Source organism: Sycon ciliatum, chromosome 6 (genome assembly GCF_964019385.1).
Source record: "Sycon ciliatum chromosome 6, ocSycCili1.1, whole genome shotgun sequence".
Classification (NCBI taxonomy): Eukaryota; Metazoa; Porifera; class Calcarea; order Leucosolenida; family Sycettidae; genus Sycon; species Sycon ciliatum.
Window position 1 is genome coordinate 31,999,265 of NC_088648.1, and position 13,949 is coordinate 32,013,213.

Here is a 13,949-nt window from a genome sequence, read left to right on the forward strand (position 1 = left end):
ATCTATTAGACCTAGACGGCTAGAGTAGATGTTCAAGTCAGTGTAATCTGAGGAAATTTAGACATGTAAATAAACAATTTCCCTCCTCTGCTCCAACCAAGGTCTTTTTACTGTGAATCGAAGTATATTCACACAGACAGATTACCGGGCCTGGCACATTAACAGGGTGAATACATAATAAAAAAAGCAAAGATACAGTTGCTTTGAGTTCTTTTCGTTGTTTGGGGTTTTAGTTGCATTCAATTTTAACTTCGGATTTAGTTGCATTATATATTCATTGATTATAGGCCTCGACTAAATATGCTTGCGCATATTTCCGCATATTTTGTGAGACAGTTCATATTATGGCATATTGAGCGACAAAGGGAATATTGGAATGCAGCCAGCATATAATTCTATTCTGAAGAAAATGAGGGCAAAACATTCATAATGTAACTCGGATGGTGAGCCAATTAAATATTGTGAAAAGAAGAAGGACAAAATGTTATGTTACGAGTTACGACTAAGGTTATTACTGTATAAGATCTGGTTACGTTGGTGGACAGTTAGTCATAATTCGTAACATTTTGCCCTTCTTCTTTTCACAAAACATTCATATTATGGACAAAATGCGTTCAGAAATGCCTTTTATGGATGAATTAGGAATAGTTGAGGCGTTTGCTACATTTCCCCATGGATGAACACTATCGCTACGGTTGCTAGGGACACACCCCAGCCATACTATTTCGCATGTGTTTTGATCTGCACCATAAGCATGATAGCCGTGAAGCCAATGAATATTCCTTCTCTGTCCACCCTGCACTCACTCGTTGCGCACACATCCGCACACTCACTCATACGTGTACACCACTATTGAACACGTGAACACTGCCAGTGGGGGCCACCACAGCACAGCGCCCCAACTTATTGTCTTTGCACACAATTCCGTGGTCATGACTATACAGAACCATTGCCTAGTCTAACAAAAACTCCAGCTACGTACAACCAGAAAACCACGCCCGACCATTATGCATCCGCACACTCTAGAATAATCAAATCACTAGAATAATCAAAGCGATGATGTATGAAATTACATGATGATTACTGGGGTGGGTGGGTGGGCACTCTCACTCAACTCTCCGCACAAAGACAAAAGAGGCCGACCCTGCACTCGTCACCTCCTTTTATCCCACACCGTGCTCCCTCGTACCCGTTCCCGGGTGGACAGAGAACACTACTTCTCTGCTAATTCTTATACTGTGACGTCAACCGCAGAGAAGTGACATAAGGTTGTAATTTCACTGAAATGATCTACACTTTCTGCTTATGTCGAGCATATTTTGGCATATCTTTTTGCATATCTTGCTAAGCCTTTGGCACATTATGGAAGTTTTCCCTGATATGCGACGAGCATAATATGCTCTTTTTTAGCATATTTGGTCGAGGCCTAATTGATTATGATGGCATGTTTACCCATGCAAGAGGCTTGACACACACAATAATACAGTGCATAGCTATATGTAGAGAGACAAAAAGATTGCAACATACTGAGAACAACATACTGAGAACAGCATACTGAGAACAACATACTGAGAACAGCATACTGAGAACAACATACTGAGAACAACAATTTTACATACTGAGAACAACTTGCTGAGGAAAACATACTGAGAACAACACACTGAGAACAACATATAAACTGAGAAAAACATACTGAGAACAACGTACTGAGAACACTATAACATCTTGGTGAGAATACGTCAGGTGACGAATAGGGAATAAGACAATAATTTTTGTAGGTTTTCGAAAAATAAAAAGAGAATTTTGTGAAACGAGAGATGAGACATGCGAGAAGAGTGGTGAAAATAATGACTGTTTCCTTGTGCTAAAGTGTTATGTCTAAAGAGAAAGAGGGGGAGAGAGACGGAGAAATAGTTTAAAGGCAAAACTACAGTCAGGCCAGAGAAGCCTAATCTGAGCATTGCCAACTTAAAAAGTGTGCAGTGAAATGCGCTATTTGCCTGAAGTACGGGGTCGCGGACAACCTCTGGAGGTGCGCGGTTTGGGCTTGGCAATGGCACACTCTTCGTCGGCTAGCCGCTCGTACATTGTCAAGGAAGTGCGACGCAAGCACAGGACGTCGCGTTGCCGTGTCGACGGCCAACTCAGTGGATCACACTTGGTCTAGGGCATCTGCGCCCAGACAGGTGTGCAGGGAATGCCGGAGCATGGAAGGACTGCTTTGGGCTTGGTGCCCGCAGCATTGCAACGGCTGTCGGCGACTGGCTCGCTTGCACTGCCATCTCCAGTAGGAGCCATGCAGGTGACCTGTCTTGTCCGCTCGCCCGCCCCGCACGATGGCTGACACTCCGTCCATTCATCGCTAGCTTCCCAGGCAGCCTGAGGGCACTCAGCCTCACCGCAGCGTCGTTTCTGTATTGGCACAAAATGTGAATAGGAGATACAGTAAAAACAGTACAAGCGTAAGCAAAGTTCAATTATTTTCAAATCTAAGGCCATGCCAAGTTAATTCTATGTTTCGAGTCGGACATATTCTGGAAAATCCATGCGGGCGGGCGGCAAAAAAACTAAAAAAAGTGGAAAAAACATCTCAATTCTATGTGTACTGAGCCATGTTGCACACATTATATCACCATTAGACTGTCACTCATATCCAAGACAACAAGTTGCCACAGGAGAGCTGGCAGACTGGGCTGGAGCTATACGATAACAGATTACATGGATGGCTTCTTCTGCACTTTGACATGAGTCGAGTGGAATTCCGCTCCATCATGATCGTGGAAAACGTCGAAGTCATTGACACCTAGAATCTCCGTTCGCTTGGTGAGCAGGCCCTACAGTAAGGCTTGGGGAAATAGAGATTTTCATCGCTCCCATCTTCTACGTACCATTGCCTGGAATGCCAGATTATCGAGAAGTTCATAACCTCTGATCTGCCATACTGGCTAGAGAATGTTCCCCAGAACAGCCATCAGTTGACTCATCTCCATTCTTTTTTCTTCTTCTTGTCAACGATTCGAAAAGGTACGCGCGGTGATGTGAAACATGGAAATAACTTGGTGTTGCCTAACATGCAAATGAACAAAGTTTGAAATATTTAAGAAGTAAACTTCCTGTGTCTCTTTCCTTCTTTCAAACATTCCATTCCAAAATGTTGCACCCTACCCCTGGTACAACTACTTTAATTTGAAAGAATTCAAGGAATTTCGTATGTTATTTCAAATTTGGACTTCACGGAGAATTTCAAAGTTTTTAGGAAATTAGAGGCCACATGCCACGTACGGCTCTTTTGTCCCGGTGGTGTCACTGATGATTTTTTCTTTCTTTCATATCTGGCTTGCAAGTGTCGAGTTTCGGAGAGAAAAGAGCAGTACGTGGCATGTGGCCTCTAATTTCCTAAAAACTTCGTATTTTATAATAGCTATAAAGAGAACAAATTCTGCTGTCATCGCCACACTACAACAAAGTCATGAAGGTTTACCAAAATCGATTTTCTTGTCACAATCATCAGTGGAAAGCCGTGACTGAAGAGTAACCATGCTGCGTCTTTGAGGAATACTCTTTCTATTGCTAAGGAGTGATATGCACGGGCTTTGTGCACCCGCTTCTGGATGGAAGTAGGGCACACTCCATTTTCCTTACAGCGTTTCAAGAAGATAATATTATGTGAAATGTTTCTAGGTACCGTATTTTCCGAGGTATAAGCCGCACTTTTTTTGCAAAAATCGGACCAAAATCGCCCCTGCGGCTTATACACCGAATATGCTTGCGCGAATGAATGCTTAGCATACACCAGTATGCATGCTGACGTCATGTGACATGTAATTCGACTCAGCTTCGCGGTGAGTTCGCACCTGTGTTGCTATCCCGGCACTTTTACTAGTTTTAGTGCATCAGTGGCAGCGAGACTGAAGATAGTGCAGATGACATGGAGTGATCTGTAGTCAACACAGCAATACACCAACATCTCTGCAGCAACCTGTGGTGCACTAACACTTCATAATCTGATCTAACATGGTATTTAGCTCCATAACTATAATAAATTTGTAGAAAGGCCATTTGTCAATGAGTGTGAAAAATCTTGGTTTGTGGGTGCGGCTTTTAGTCAATATTTTGCCTCAAAAAGGGGGGTGCGGCTTATACCCCGGTGCGGCTTATACACCGGAAAATACGGTACGTAGCGTTTGCGCAGAATATCATTCAGGATTTCAACCTGACTCCTAGAGTATCTCCGTTTAAAATATGTAAATAATCGATGCGGTGACAACAAAATCCTGAATGATGTTCTGCGCAAACGCTACGTAGCTAGAAACATTTCACATCAGTTCTAATAACATGCATGATGAGCTACATGTAGGTAGGCTAAAAAGCACAGCATAGGGCCCTGAGCTTCCAAGCTCTCTCGTTTGCACATGTGTACGCAAGCTGCATTCGTGCTACTTTCGGGGCGTCAAGGGCAGTGCAAGTTGAGGGGGGGGGGGGGTTAAATATTCACTTTGGGTCGGATTTCACCAAGCAAAACTGTATTTTGCATACCGTAATGTCACGTATAAGACCATGGCCTGTATAAAACCATGACCTGTATAAAACCATGACTCGGATAGAAGCCTATTGTTCGTAGAGCGCCGTGACACAGAAGCATGATTTGAATAGAAGCCGCTCTCTGCAAAGACACTTGCAAGTACAGTCGAGGTACCCTTATTCCGATAACCTCTATAACAATATTACCCTTATAACGATATTTTTCTGCCAAACCAAATCACTCCATTGACTTGTGTCTACAATGCCTTACTTCTATAACAATATTGCTATAACGATATTACCCCTATAACGATATAAAATGGGCTGGCCAATCGACATTTTCCATTTTATAACAATATCTAGCAGGCAACATGTAGAGCCCACTATCTAGATAAGGCAAGCTTCACTTCATGAGTCGCTAGGACACGACGAGATGCAATGGGGGCACCAGTGGGCACCTTGCTGTGCACATAATATGCATGTACGTCAGTTTTTTATGCTATGAAGAGCGTAAAAAATGAACAGAATTCATGCATTATGACGTATGTGTATGAAATGAACCAGTTACCCCTATAACAATATTACCCTTATAACATTGTTCAATATTTCTTGGTGTGACGCAAATATCGTTATAAGGGTAGGTCGACTGTACTTGCACAGTACACGCGTGACAGTGTGCACAACACAGTGTGCGCTGATGATGTTGACGTGGAAGCATGTTTTGAATAGAAGCATCACTTGGATAAAAGCATGGCTTGAACCCCGGCTTATACACCTGCTTTTATACGCGACATTACGGTACATGACTGTATTCGCTTACCATCAGAGGAGGTAGCATCGGGAGCCTCAACAAGCACTGGCCAAGCTTCACCGTCACCTGCAGATGGGGAACTTTGCTACCATCAGGCCTCAGCAGAACCTGCATCCGCAGGCAGTTTACCTGAGGGATACAATCATTATCGTTTACCATACACACAGACAGACACACACAGACACGCGCACACACACACACACACACACACAAACACAGACACAGACACATACACACACATACACACACACACGCGCGCACGCGTACACACACACACACGCATGCACGCACACACAGACAATCACACGCACACACATACCACACATATCACACACATATACAGGTCACACATGCACAAAACACACTCACCATGTCTTTATGGGATTCTAAAATTGGTTTGCCACCCAAATACTTAGCATCCACAAGCAAACCTACCGACTTGCCACTGTGACGATCATTCTTTTACGGTGGTGTATATGTATGTGGTTACCTGGGTTACCTGTCTGTTAACCCTTTGAGGCCCATAGTACGGATATATCCGTACCAGTGTACAGTGCATACTTTTCAAAGCGCAACCTGGCGTAACTCGGCTATCCCTTGACCAAATTGGACAATCGAAAAGGCTATCGACATTAGAATTGTCTCAGCTATCGGCTCAAAAAAACCCGAACGCGATCCGAGTTCGGAGAGCGGAGATACGAGACTCGAACTAAATTCGCTCAGCAGAGACAACTCGAGCGCGTGCATTTTGAACTCGTTTTTAGGGGTTTTCCCTGACTCGCGGCCCACGCAGCTACAGATAGTTTACGTCATCGCAAAGGCATGTTTCTCAGCTCTCCAGGAAAAAAATTTGAGCGATCTGCGATGCAATTTGTTGAAATGGCAGAGAATTTGAGTTGGGCGCTCGCAATGCTGGCTTTGGAGCGCCGTATCGCGCTGCGGCGCTGGTTCTGTGGATCGAGTGATGTATTGCTGGCTATCGCTGTGTTCCTCTGGCCAAGAGCTTTCCAGAAAGCCCAAGATCACCAAAATCGGCCAAAGGACACCAAAGTTACGACCAGATAAGTACCTGGGCTCGCGTATGCAGTGCATTTCTTGAAATAATTGTGGGCCCTAAAGGGTTAAATTCATACGGGCAGCCTCTAAAGACAGGTATTCTCAAACGTAAACCTGGGAGAATAATGCCATCAGACAAAACAACAGCATTTACTACATCTGTGGTATAACCTGACTGCAAAATACAGGTAGACTCTCGTGACAGTTTGTTTCTAAAGACAGGTGATCTCGGAGACACATGGTACCTCGAGACAGGTGGTCTTTAGATACAGTTGATCTTTAGAGAGAGGTGGTCTCTAGAGACAGGTGGTCTTTAGAGACAATTGGTCTTTAGGGACAGGTGCTCTTTAGGGACAGGTGGTCTTTAGGGACAGGTGGGCTTTAGAGACAGGTAATCGTTAGAGACAGGTGGTCTTTAGAGACGGGTGGTCTCTAGAGGCAGGTGGTCGTTAGAGACAGGTCACCTTTACAGACAGGTGATCATTAGATACTAGTGATCTTTAGAGACAAGTGATCTTTAGAGACAGGTGGTCTTTAGAGACAGGTGGTCTTTAGAGACAGGTGGTCGTTAGGGACAGGTGGTCTCGAAAAACAGTTTTCATGGTCCTAAATGCAGGCACCTCATTTCCCGAGTGTAAACCGAACTGTAGTGTAAGCCGCACTCCCTCGCCTTTTTCGGGGTGAATTTTGAGTGCTCAAGGTGTATATTTTGAGTGCTCAAGGTGTATAGGCTTATATCGTTGCTGCGGAGAATACGGTGCACGCAGCTGTACTCACCTCTCTTGTCTGTGTGGCGTCTGGCCCACAGCTGGCCTGGCATTCTGACCATTCTCCAGTAGTGTACATATAGTCATGGGTCAGTCTGCATGCCACACAGTCACTCTGTACTACCACCTCAGCTGCCAACTCCTGCTCGGTGCATGCCTGTGTTGCAGGTGGTCGCGACTGCGCTGGACAATCGGAATTCGGCTCGGTGATAAGCTGCTTGTTGGAGAGCAATCGCGTGCAAATCACTTCCCGGGTTCTCGTGCCGCGACCACAGGTCTGAGAGCAGGCGTACCACGGGCCCGATTCCCAGACGGCAGGGCAGTCTATGACGTTACAGGAGTCGATCCTGGTCGGAGCAGGTCCAGCAAAGGTAAGGCATAAACCATGCGGCACGTCGATCAGGTTGCCAGACTCTTGGATCTGCTCGCAGTGCACGGTGCGTGATTTAGTACCGCCACTGCATGTCAAACTGCACTCTCCGTACTGCCCTACGCAATACACGGCAGAGCACTTGATCTCCGAGCAGCGTTGTGTTAGCGCAGGCTTTGGTTGAGGACACAGGGAGTCGCCGACAAGTCTGATCTCCCCGTCACCTTGCAGCTGTTCGCAGACGATGCTTCGCGACTGTGACCCATTACCGCAGGGCAACGAGCACTCGTCGTACTGGCCAATCCGCCAGCGTGCTGCACAGTCAATGCTGTTACAGTTCTCCCGTTCGCTAGGCCTGGACGGTGCGGGGCAGTTCTCGGCGTCTACGAGGACAGTGTAACCCGACGCCTGATTCTGCTCGCAGAAAACACCGCGATCGCGGCTGCCTCTCCCGCAGGTCTGTGAGCAATCAGACCAGGTTGACGTTATCCAGGTTTCGGGACAGTCCTCCACTTGGCATCGCCGGTTAACAGCAGGCTGGCTTTGAGGATTGCACAGGGTGCTGGCCACCTTGACAAGACGACCCTCGGCGTTCACCCGTTCGCAGAACACTTCTCTGCTCTGAGTTCCGTTGCCACACGAACGGGAGCAAGGACGGTATTGACCAGCATCCCGGTGTGTTGGACAGTCTATCGCATTACACGGCTGTTGGTTGATGGGTCGCAATGCTGACATGCACACGGAATTATCAACTATCACCAGCTCCCCGGTGTCTTGGACCTGCTCACAGCGTATGTTGCGTACCTGGATGCCACCTCCGCAGGTTACAGAGCACGTTGACGAACTTCCATCCGGTGGCGGCAATTCAGTTGTCTCTGGCAGTAGTCTCGGAGGTTGTGGTAGGGGTCGTGACCATCCGTCTGTCACCCACACGGCTGGACAAGGCACTGCACCACAGTTCAGTGTCGGCATGGGGACGCTTGTCTGTGGACATTCTGCGTAGGCCACTTGCTCGATTTTCCTGCTGGCTCGCAGCACTTCGCAGAAGACTTGCCGCGTGCGCTGGTCGCCTCCGCAAGTGACCGGGCAGTCGCTGAACTCCGTCACTCGCCACTTAGCCGGGCAGTCCACCAGAGCACAGCCCTTCTGCTCCAGCGGCCGCTCGGATAACAGGCATTTGCCGTCGAGAACTGTCTCCCAGCGACCGGTTGACTGCAGTTGTATACAGATCACATCACCATGATGAGTACTGCCTCCACAGCTAATAGCGCAATCCTCGTATTGCGATGTCTCCCAGATAGGGTCACAGTCGGTCTCGGCGCAGTACCTCTGAGTGACCGGTCTTGCACCGTCGGCTTTATCAACACACTCACTCGTGTTTACACGTGTCTCACCATCGTCCACAAGCAGATGCTGGAGACACACCACCTCTCTCTGCTCCTCGCCTCTCCCACACTCTCGGCTGCAGCCCTGCCAGGGAAGTTCCTGCCAGTAGGGTTGGCAGTGGAACACGCCGCATTCCCGGATCTCGGTGGGCCTCGCGCCCGGACAGCGCAACTCATCCACCACTTCGTCATTACCAGTGGACCGCATTGCCCGGCGCTGCACCGTCCGGCGTTGTGTACCACCGGCACAGGTTACACTGCAGCCGCCAAACTCACCGCTTTGCCAGTACGCGGGGCAGTCCAGGCGCTGGCACTCACGACGCCGGACGGGCATGCGCTGAGCCAGGCACAGCGAGTCGTCCACCAGGCCAAAGCCGCCCGTGGTGCGCCGTCGACACTCCACGCGACGCGACTGCCTGCCGACTCCGCCGCAAGTGTGACTGCATGCCTCCCAGTCACTCTGCACTACCCACTCTGCGGTACAGTCCTGCTCGTTGCATGCCTGCGTGGCAGGTGGCCGCAATTGCGCCGGGCACTGTGACGGCTCTTCCACAAGTTTTGAAGAATTTGCAAAAATACGCTCGCAGGTAACAGTACGTATCTGACTTCCACCGGCACACGTGGCACTGCAAGTTCCCCAGGTAAACGTGGCCCACACGGCTGGACAATTGTGGGCATTGCACCGACGTCGGCCTTTAGGCTGGGGCAGAGGGCGACATTCACTCTCCGTCACTGTCTCGTCCTGCCCGCCAGCCTTGATCTGTTTGCAGAGAACCACTCGGGTCCGCGTTCCGTTGCCGCAGCTGCGGCTGCAGGAACCGAACGCGTTGCTCTCCCATCGTCCAGGGCAGTCCTCCGCGCTGCACACCTCCTGGGAGGACGGTCTGGCTGCTCAGACACACTGACTATCGTCCACGTCGCGATGCAAACCGCTGGACATCAACTGATGACATTTCACGTTGCGCTGTCGATTCCCGGAGCCGCATGTCTTGGTGCAAGCGGTCCACTCTGATGTGGTCCACTCCGAAACACAGTCCACGGCGGGTTGGCATGGGCGCGAACCGGGCGGCTTTGGGCCGGCCGATCTGATCCGCAGACAATCTTCGTCGTCAATACTGGCATTGTATGGCTTTGCGTCAATGTCCTGGTCGATGATAACATTATATAACCAGCACTGGACAGGTCGTGTTTGCTGTCCTCCACCGCAGGTTTGGGAGCATTCCCTCCAGGGTTCATCACCCCAGAATGGATCGCACAGCCGGTCACCACATCTTCTTTCCTGTTGCCAGAAACGATAACGGCAGAGATAGCAAGCACACACAGACATGCATGCGCGCATACATGTACACACAGACAGAAACAGACTCACACACTTATGCACACATACACACATACATACACATACACAAAAACACATGCACATACACACACACGCATACATACACACACACACACACACACACACACACACACACACCACCACCACCACCACCACCACCACCACCACCACCACCACCACCACCACCACCACCACCACCACCACCACCACCACCACCACCACCATGTACCATGTATACGCCCGTCGCAAGAGAAGCACGCCAATCTGCAAAATTAATGCACTGGATGTGTACCCACAGATTTTCTCTTATAGTGTGGTAGATTTGGTGTCACGTGTTTGTTTCGTCTTGGTCGCTGTGGACACGCGCATTGTGGTAGTTTTGGTGTCACGTGTTTGTTTCGTCTTGGTCGCTGTGGACACGCGTCATTGGTCGGTGGTGTTGTGCGCATGCGTGAAACTGCGTGAGCTAGTCTTTGGTCTGTCGTCTTGTCAAGATGTAGTCGTTTTCCGTGTTCTTGTTTATTCGTCAATGAAAAGAGTGTAAAAAGGCAGTCCAGTGGTGGCGGTTGAGCTGATGCAGTGATGGAGAAGTAATATAGAACTACAACTACAACAATAGCAACGATAGCGAACAAGATCTGAATGAGACAGATCAAGACTCGCGCCAGATAACTGTCTAATCCACACAACTGGTGAAGCCATGAGAATCGACCACCAATGCACACCTGGTCTACACCACACGGAGTACATCGGCATAAAACAGCCAAGACAGTTACCTATGCACACCCTACACACACACACCAGGCGCGTGCACCGCATGGTTTTCTTGGAGCCCGGAAACCACCCTTTTGCATTTGCTATGAAGTGCATTCTGCAAACACTCAAATATTTCGTAACTCGGCTTTCCCTGAGTAATCGAAAGGTCTCTTCGCATTAGAAAGTTCTCAGCTGTCGGCTCCAACAAATCTGAAGTCGATCCAAGGTCGAATAGTGGAGTTACGGCACTCGACAGGTATTTTACGTCCCATTGCAAATTTTCACTTCCGCACTTGGGTGGCAATCATATTATTTGTCATAAGTATTTCCTCTATTGCACGACAGTCCAGACATGCATGCATGAGACATGTTTGACGTCAGGCACAGGTTTTTAGCGGTCAGCTACAAAAGAATGGAGCGCTCTACGATGAATACTACAAAAATGTCATGGATCTTAGTGAATTGTCTCAATGAATTATTTCCGGTTGCGCGTGTCTTCCCAGGGCTATAGTGCCACTGCAGACTCAGACAGTGACATGGATTGACCTGCTTCTTTGACTCACTTGCTAGCAAGAGTGTCTGAATCTTCCTTCACTACTTCGAACTACTTGTATATTGCGGGCTTGCCTATTCATTTATCCTGTGTCAGGAAAATGCCTTTGTACCACATTTGCTTTGATGGCTCGGTGGACTGGCAGTCATACCTTTTAAAGCTTTCTTTCAGTGTGTAATCAAAATTTAGTGTATGTAATACTGCTGAATTTGCAGGTACATTATTGCAAAATGGCGGTCGAAATGTTTTGGAAACCACCATTTTTTGACCCGGTGCACGCGCCTGCGACACACACACACACACACACACACACACACACACACACACACACATACGCACACACACCCATACGCACCCGCACACACACACACACACACACAAACACAAACGTAAACAAACACCTTATACTTGACATGATCAATATGACTCCAAACTGGGGAACCAGACACTGTACAGTTACTCCTGATTGTTATTGAAACTTTCGTCGCTGACCGATACATTCTCTGTTTCGAGTTATTTGTATGTGGATGTTGTGAGTGGATCATAATAATTGATACAATTACAACGATTGTCTAGTTTGTCTGTTGTGTACACGACGCATGCATTGAGACTCTCGAATTGTTGCAAGAGTCTCTTATCTGAGGTGTATTTTCCGTGGCGATTGTAGTTCCAATGCAGAAGTATTGACATAATGTACCACTACCTGACAGGGTTTGCTGTCACCCAGCATCGGGTGCTAACACGCTCTGGCAAGTGTAACCCCTTCAGCCTCATCATCCTTCTTCTTACTTTCACAACTGTTAAGAGAAGAGCCCGACCGCTCTCACAACTATATTTTGAATATTTCTGTTCGTTCAATTTAGTTCTGCATTTTTGGTCGTTACTTGCAGACCAGTCGCCATATTTTCTATAGTTACGCTGACTGTGCAGTCGTGTACTAATTACGTAGTGGTGTAGTGTGTCTTCTAGAAGCCATGTCAGATTTGTACTCTTGACCCTTTCGTTTCTTTTGACATCACGTATCCAAATCTGTTCTGCGGAAGCTTTTTGCACAGGGTTCCCTCGCATCGTACTGCGTTGTACGATAAATTGGTACTAGATTATTTCTATATCCTTTTCTGGACATCTTGTTCCATTTCTGGTCTTGGTCTTCTTATTCTGGTTTTCTTGTCGTTTCTCTTTGATCTCTTTGTCTTTCCATCAAGTGATTATTTGACAGAAGTTGCCTAAATGATATCTCCTGACTGTTGAAAGAGCCTTGTGTGAAGTCACCCTGAAGAGCCTTGTGTGAAGTCACACTGAAGAGCCTTGTTGTCAGCAACTTGTATAGTCTAGATGCAAGACTCCTCGTGCATAGCAGGGAGAATGATTGTACATAGGTAAAGGCATCAAAAGGTCCACAATGACTATATGGGCAGGAGGTACTCCAGACCTGGGTGCTATGGCCCTGGAAGAGTCCTAGTTCTCTACTCACAACGTCATCTATTTGTTCATTCCTGTCAGGTTCAGCCTCATTTTCTCAGTGCTGAGCTGAAGAGTCCACAAAAGGACGAGACAGCATGCTGTATGCAGATTGAGTTCTCATAAGGTCAATGAACTTACATTATCTGGTGGCGCTCCCCTGACGCCCACCCAGCAGTTGAAAATATCCACTTCACCCACGACAACTTCGCTGATCTTCTCGCCGGTGAGGCGATTGTAAGTTGTCGCTTTGCGGATGCATGCAATCTGCGCAGAACAGGTGCAGCAGGCATGTCACCCCGGTCACCAACATGTCAGACGTAAAATGACCCTAATGATAAATTATATCACACATACCTGCTAACCTGAGATCGGGACAATGACATACCTGGGTTTGAAAATGATTGTATACAAATGCAGCTGTGCGGAATGCGACAAATGCACTTTTGGGTGCCCTATCACCACTCTCAATACCGAGACGGTCCCCGCCATATTGGAATGATTGGCATGTATGATGATATGCAATGTTGGCATGGCAAGGGAACCACAGAAAAGAAGCTGGCTGCCAATATCCAACTTGATTCTCACCCCTCGTCAACATATACTGGTCGAGCAGGTGACCAACACTGTCTCTCAGCCCATTTCTGATCCAATCACCACTAGACAAAGCCTGATTTTGCCAGTGAAGCTTCGAAATTTGCTACAAAAATTTTGCTGGTTCTTCGTCGATATTTCGCTTTCATTTTGCCAACCCACTCGATATTTTCTCCCTTTTTGCTCCACAATATGTGTCATGTTGGGGAAAACTGACCGAAAGTGGGCCACGTGTTGGCAAAAATGAGAAAAAGTGAGTCAAGTGTAAGTGTTGGTAAAACTGTGCGAAAATGAGTCAAGTGCATCGTGTAAGTGTAAAATCTCCCAATTTCCAGC

General features: G+C 47.6%; 1 protein-coding gene across 1 annotated transcript in view; it reads right to left on the bottom strand.

The window, feature by feature from the left end:
- Positions 1 to 1,320: 1,320 nt before the first annotated feature.
- The window catches only part of LOC135820221 (A disintegrin and metalloproteinase with thrombospondin motifs 9-like), a 15,252-nt gene continuing 2,623 nt past the window's right edge, over positions 1,321 to 13,949 (bottom strand). Inside the window, 4 exon segments of the mRNA XM_065333536.1 lie at positions 1,321 to 2,412; positions 5,342 to 5,461; positions 7,166 to 10,189; positions 13,161 to 13,286. Coding sequence (XP_065189608.1) covers positions 2,164 to 2,412; positions 5,342 to 5,461; positions 7,166 to 10,189; positions 13,161 to 13,286 — 3,519 coding nt within the window. The 3' untranslated portion in view covers positions 1,321 to 2,163.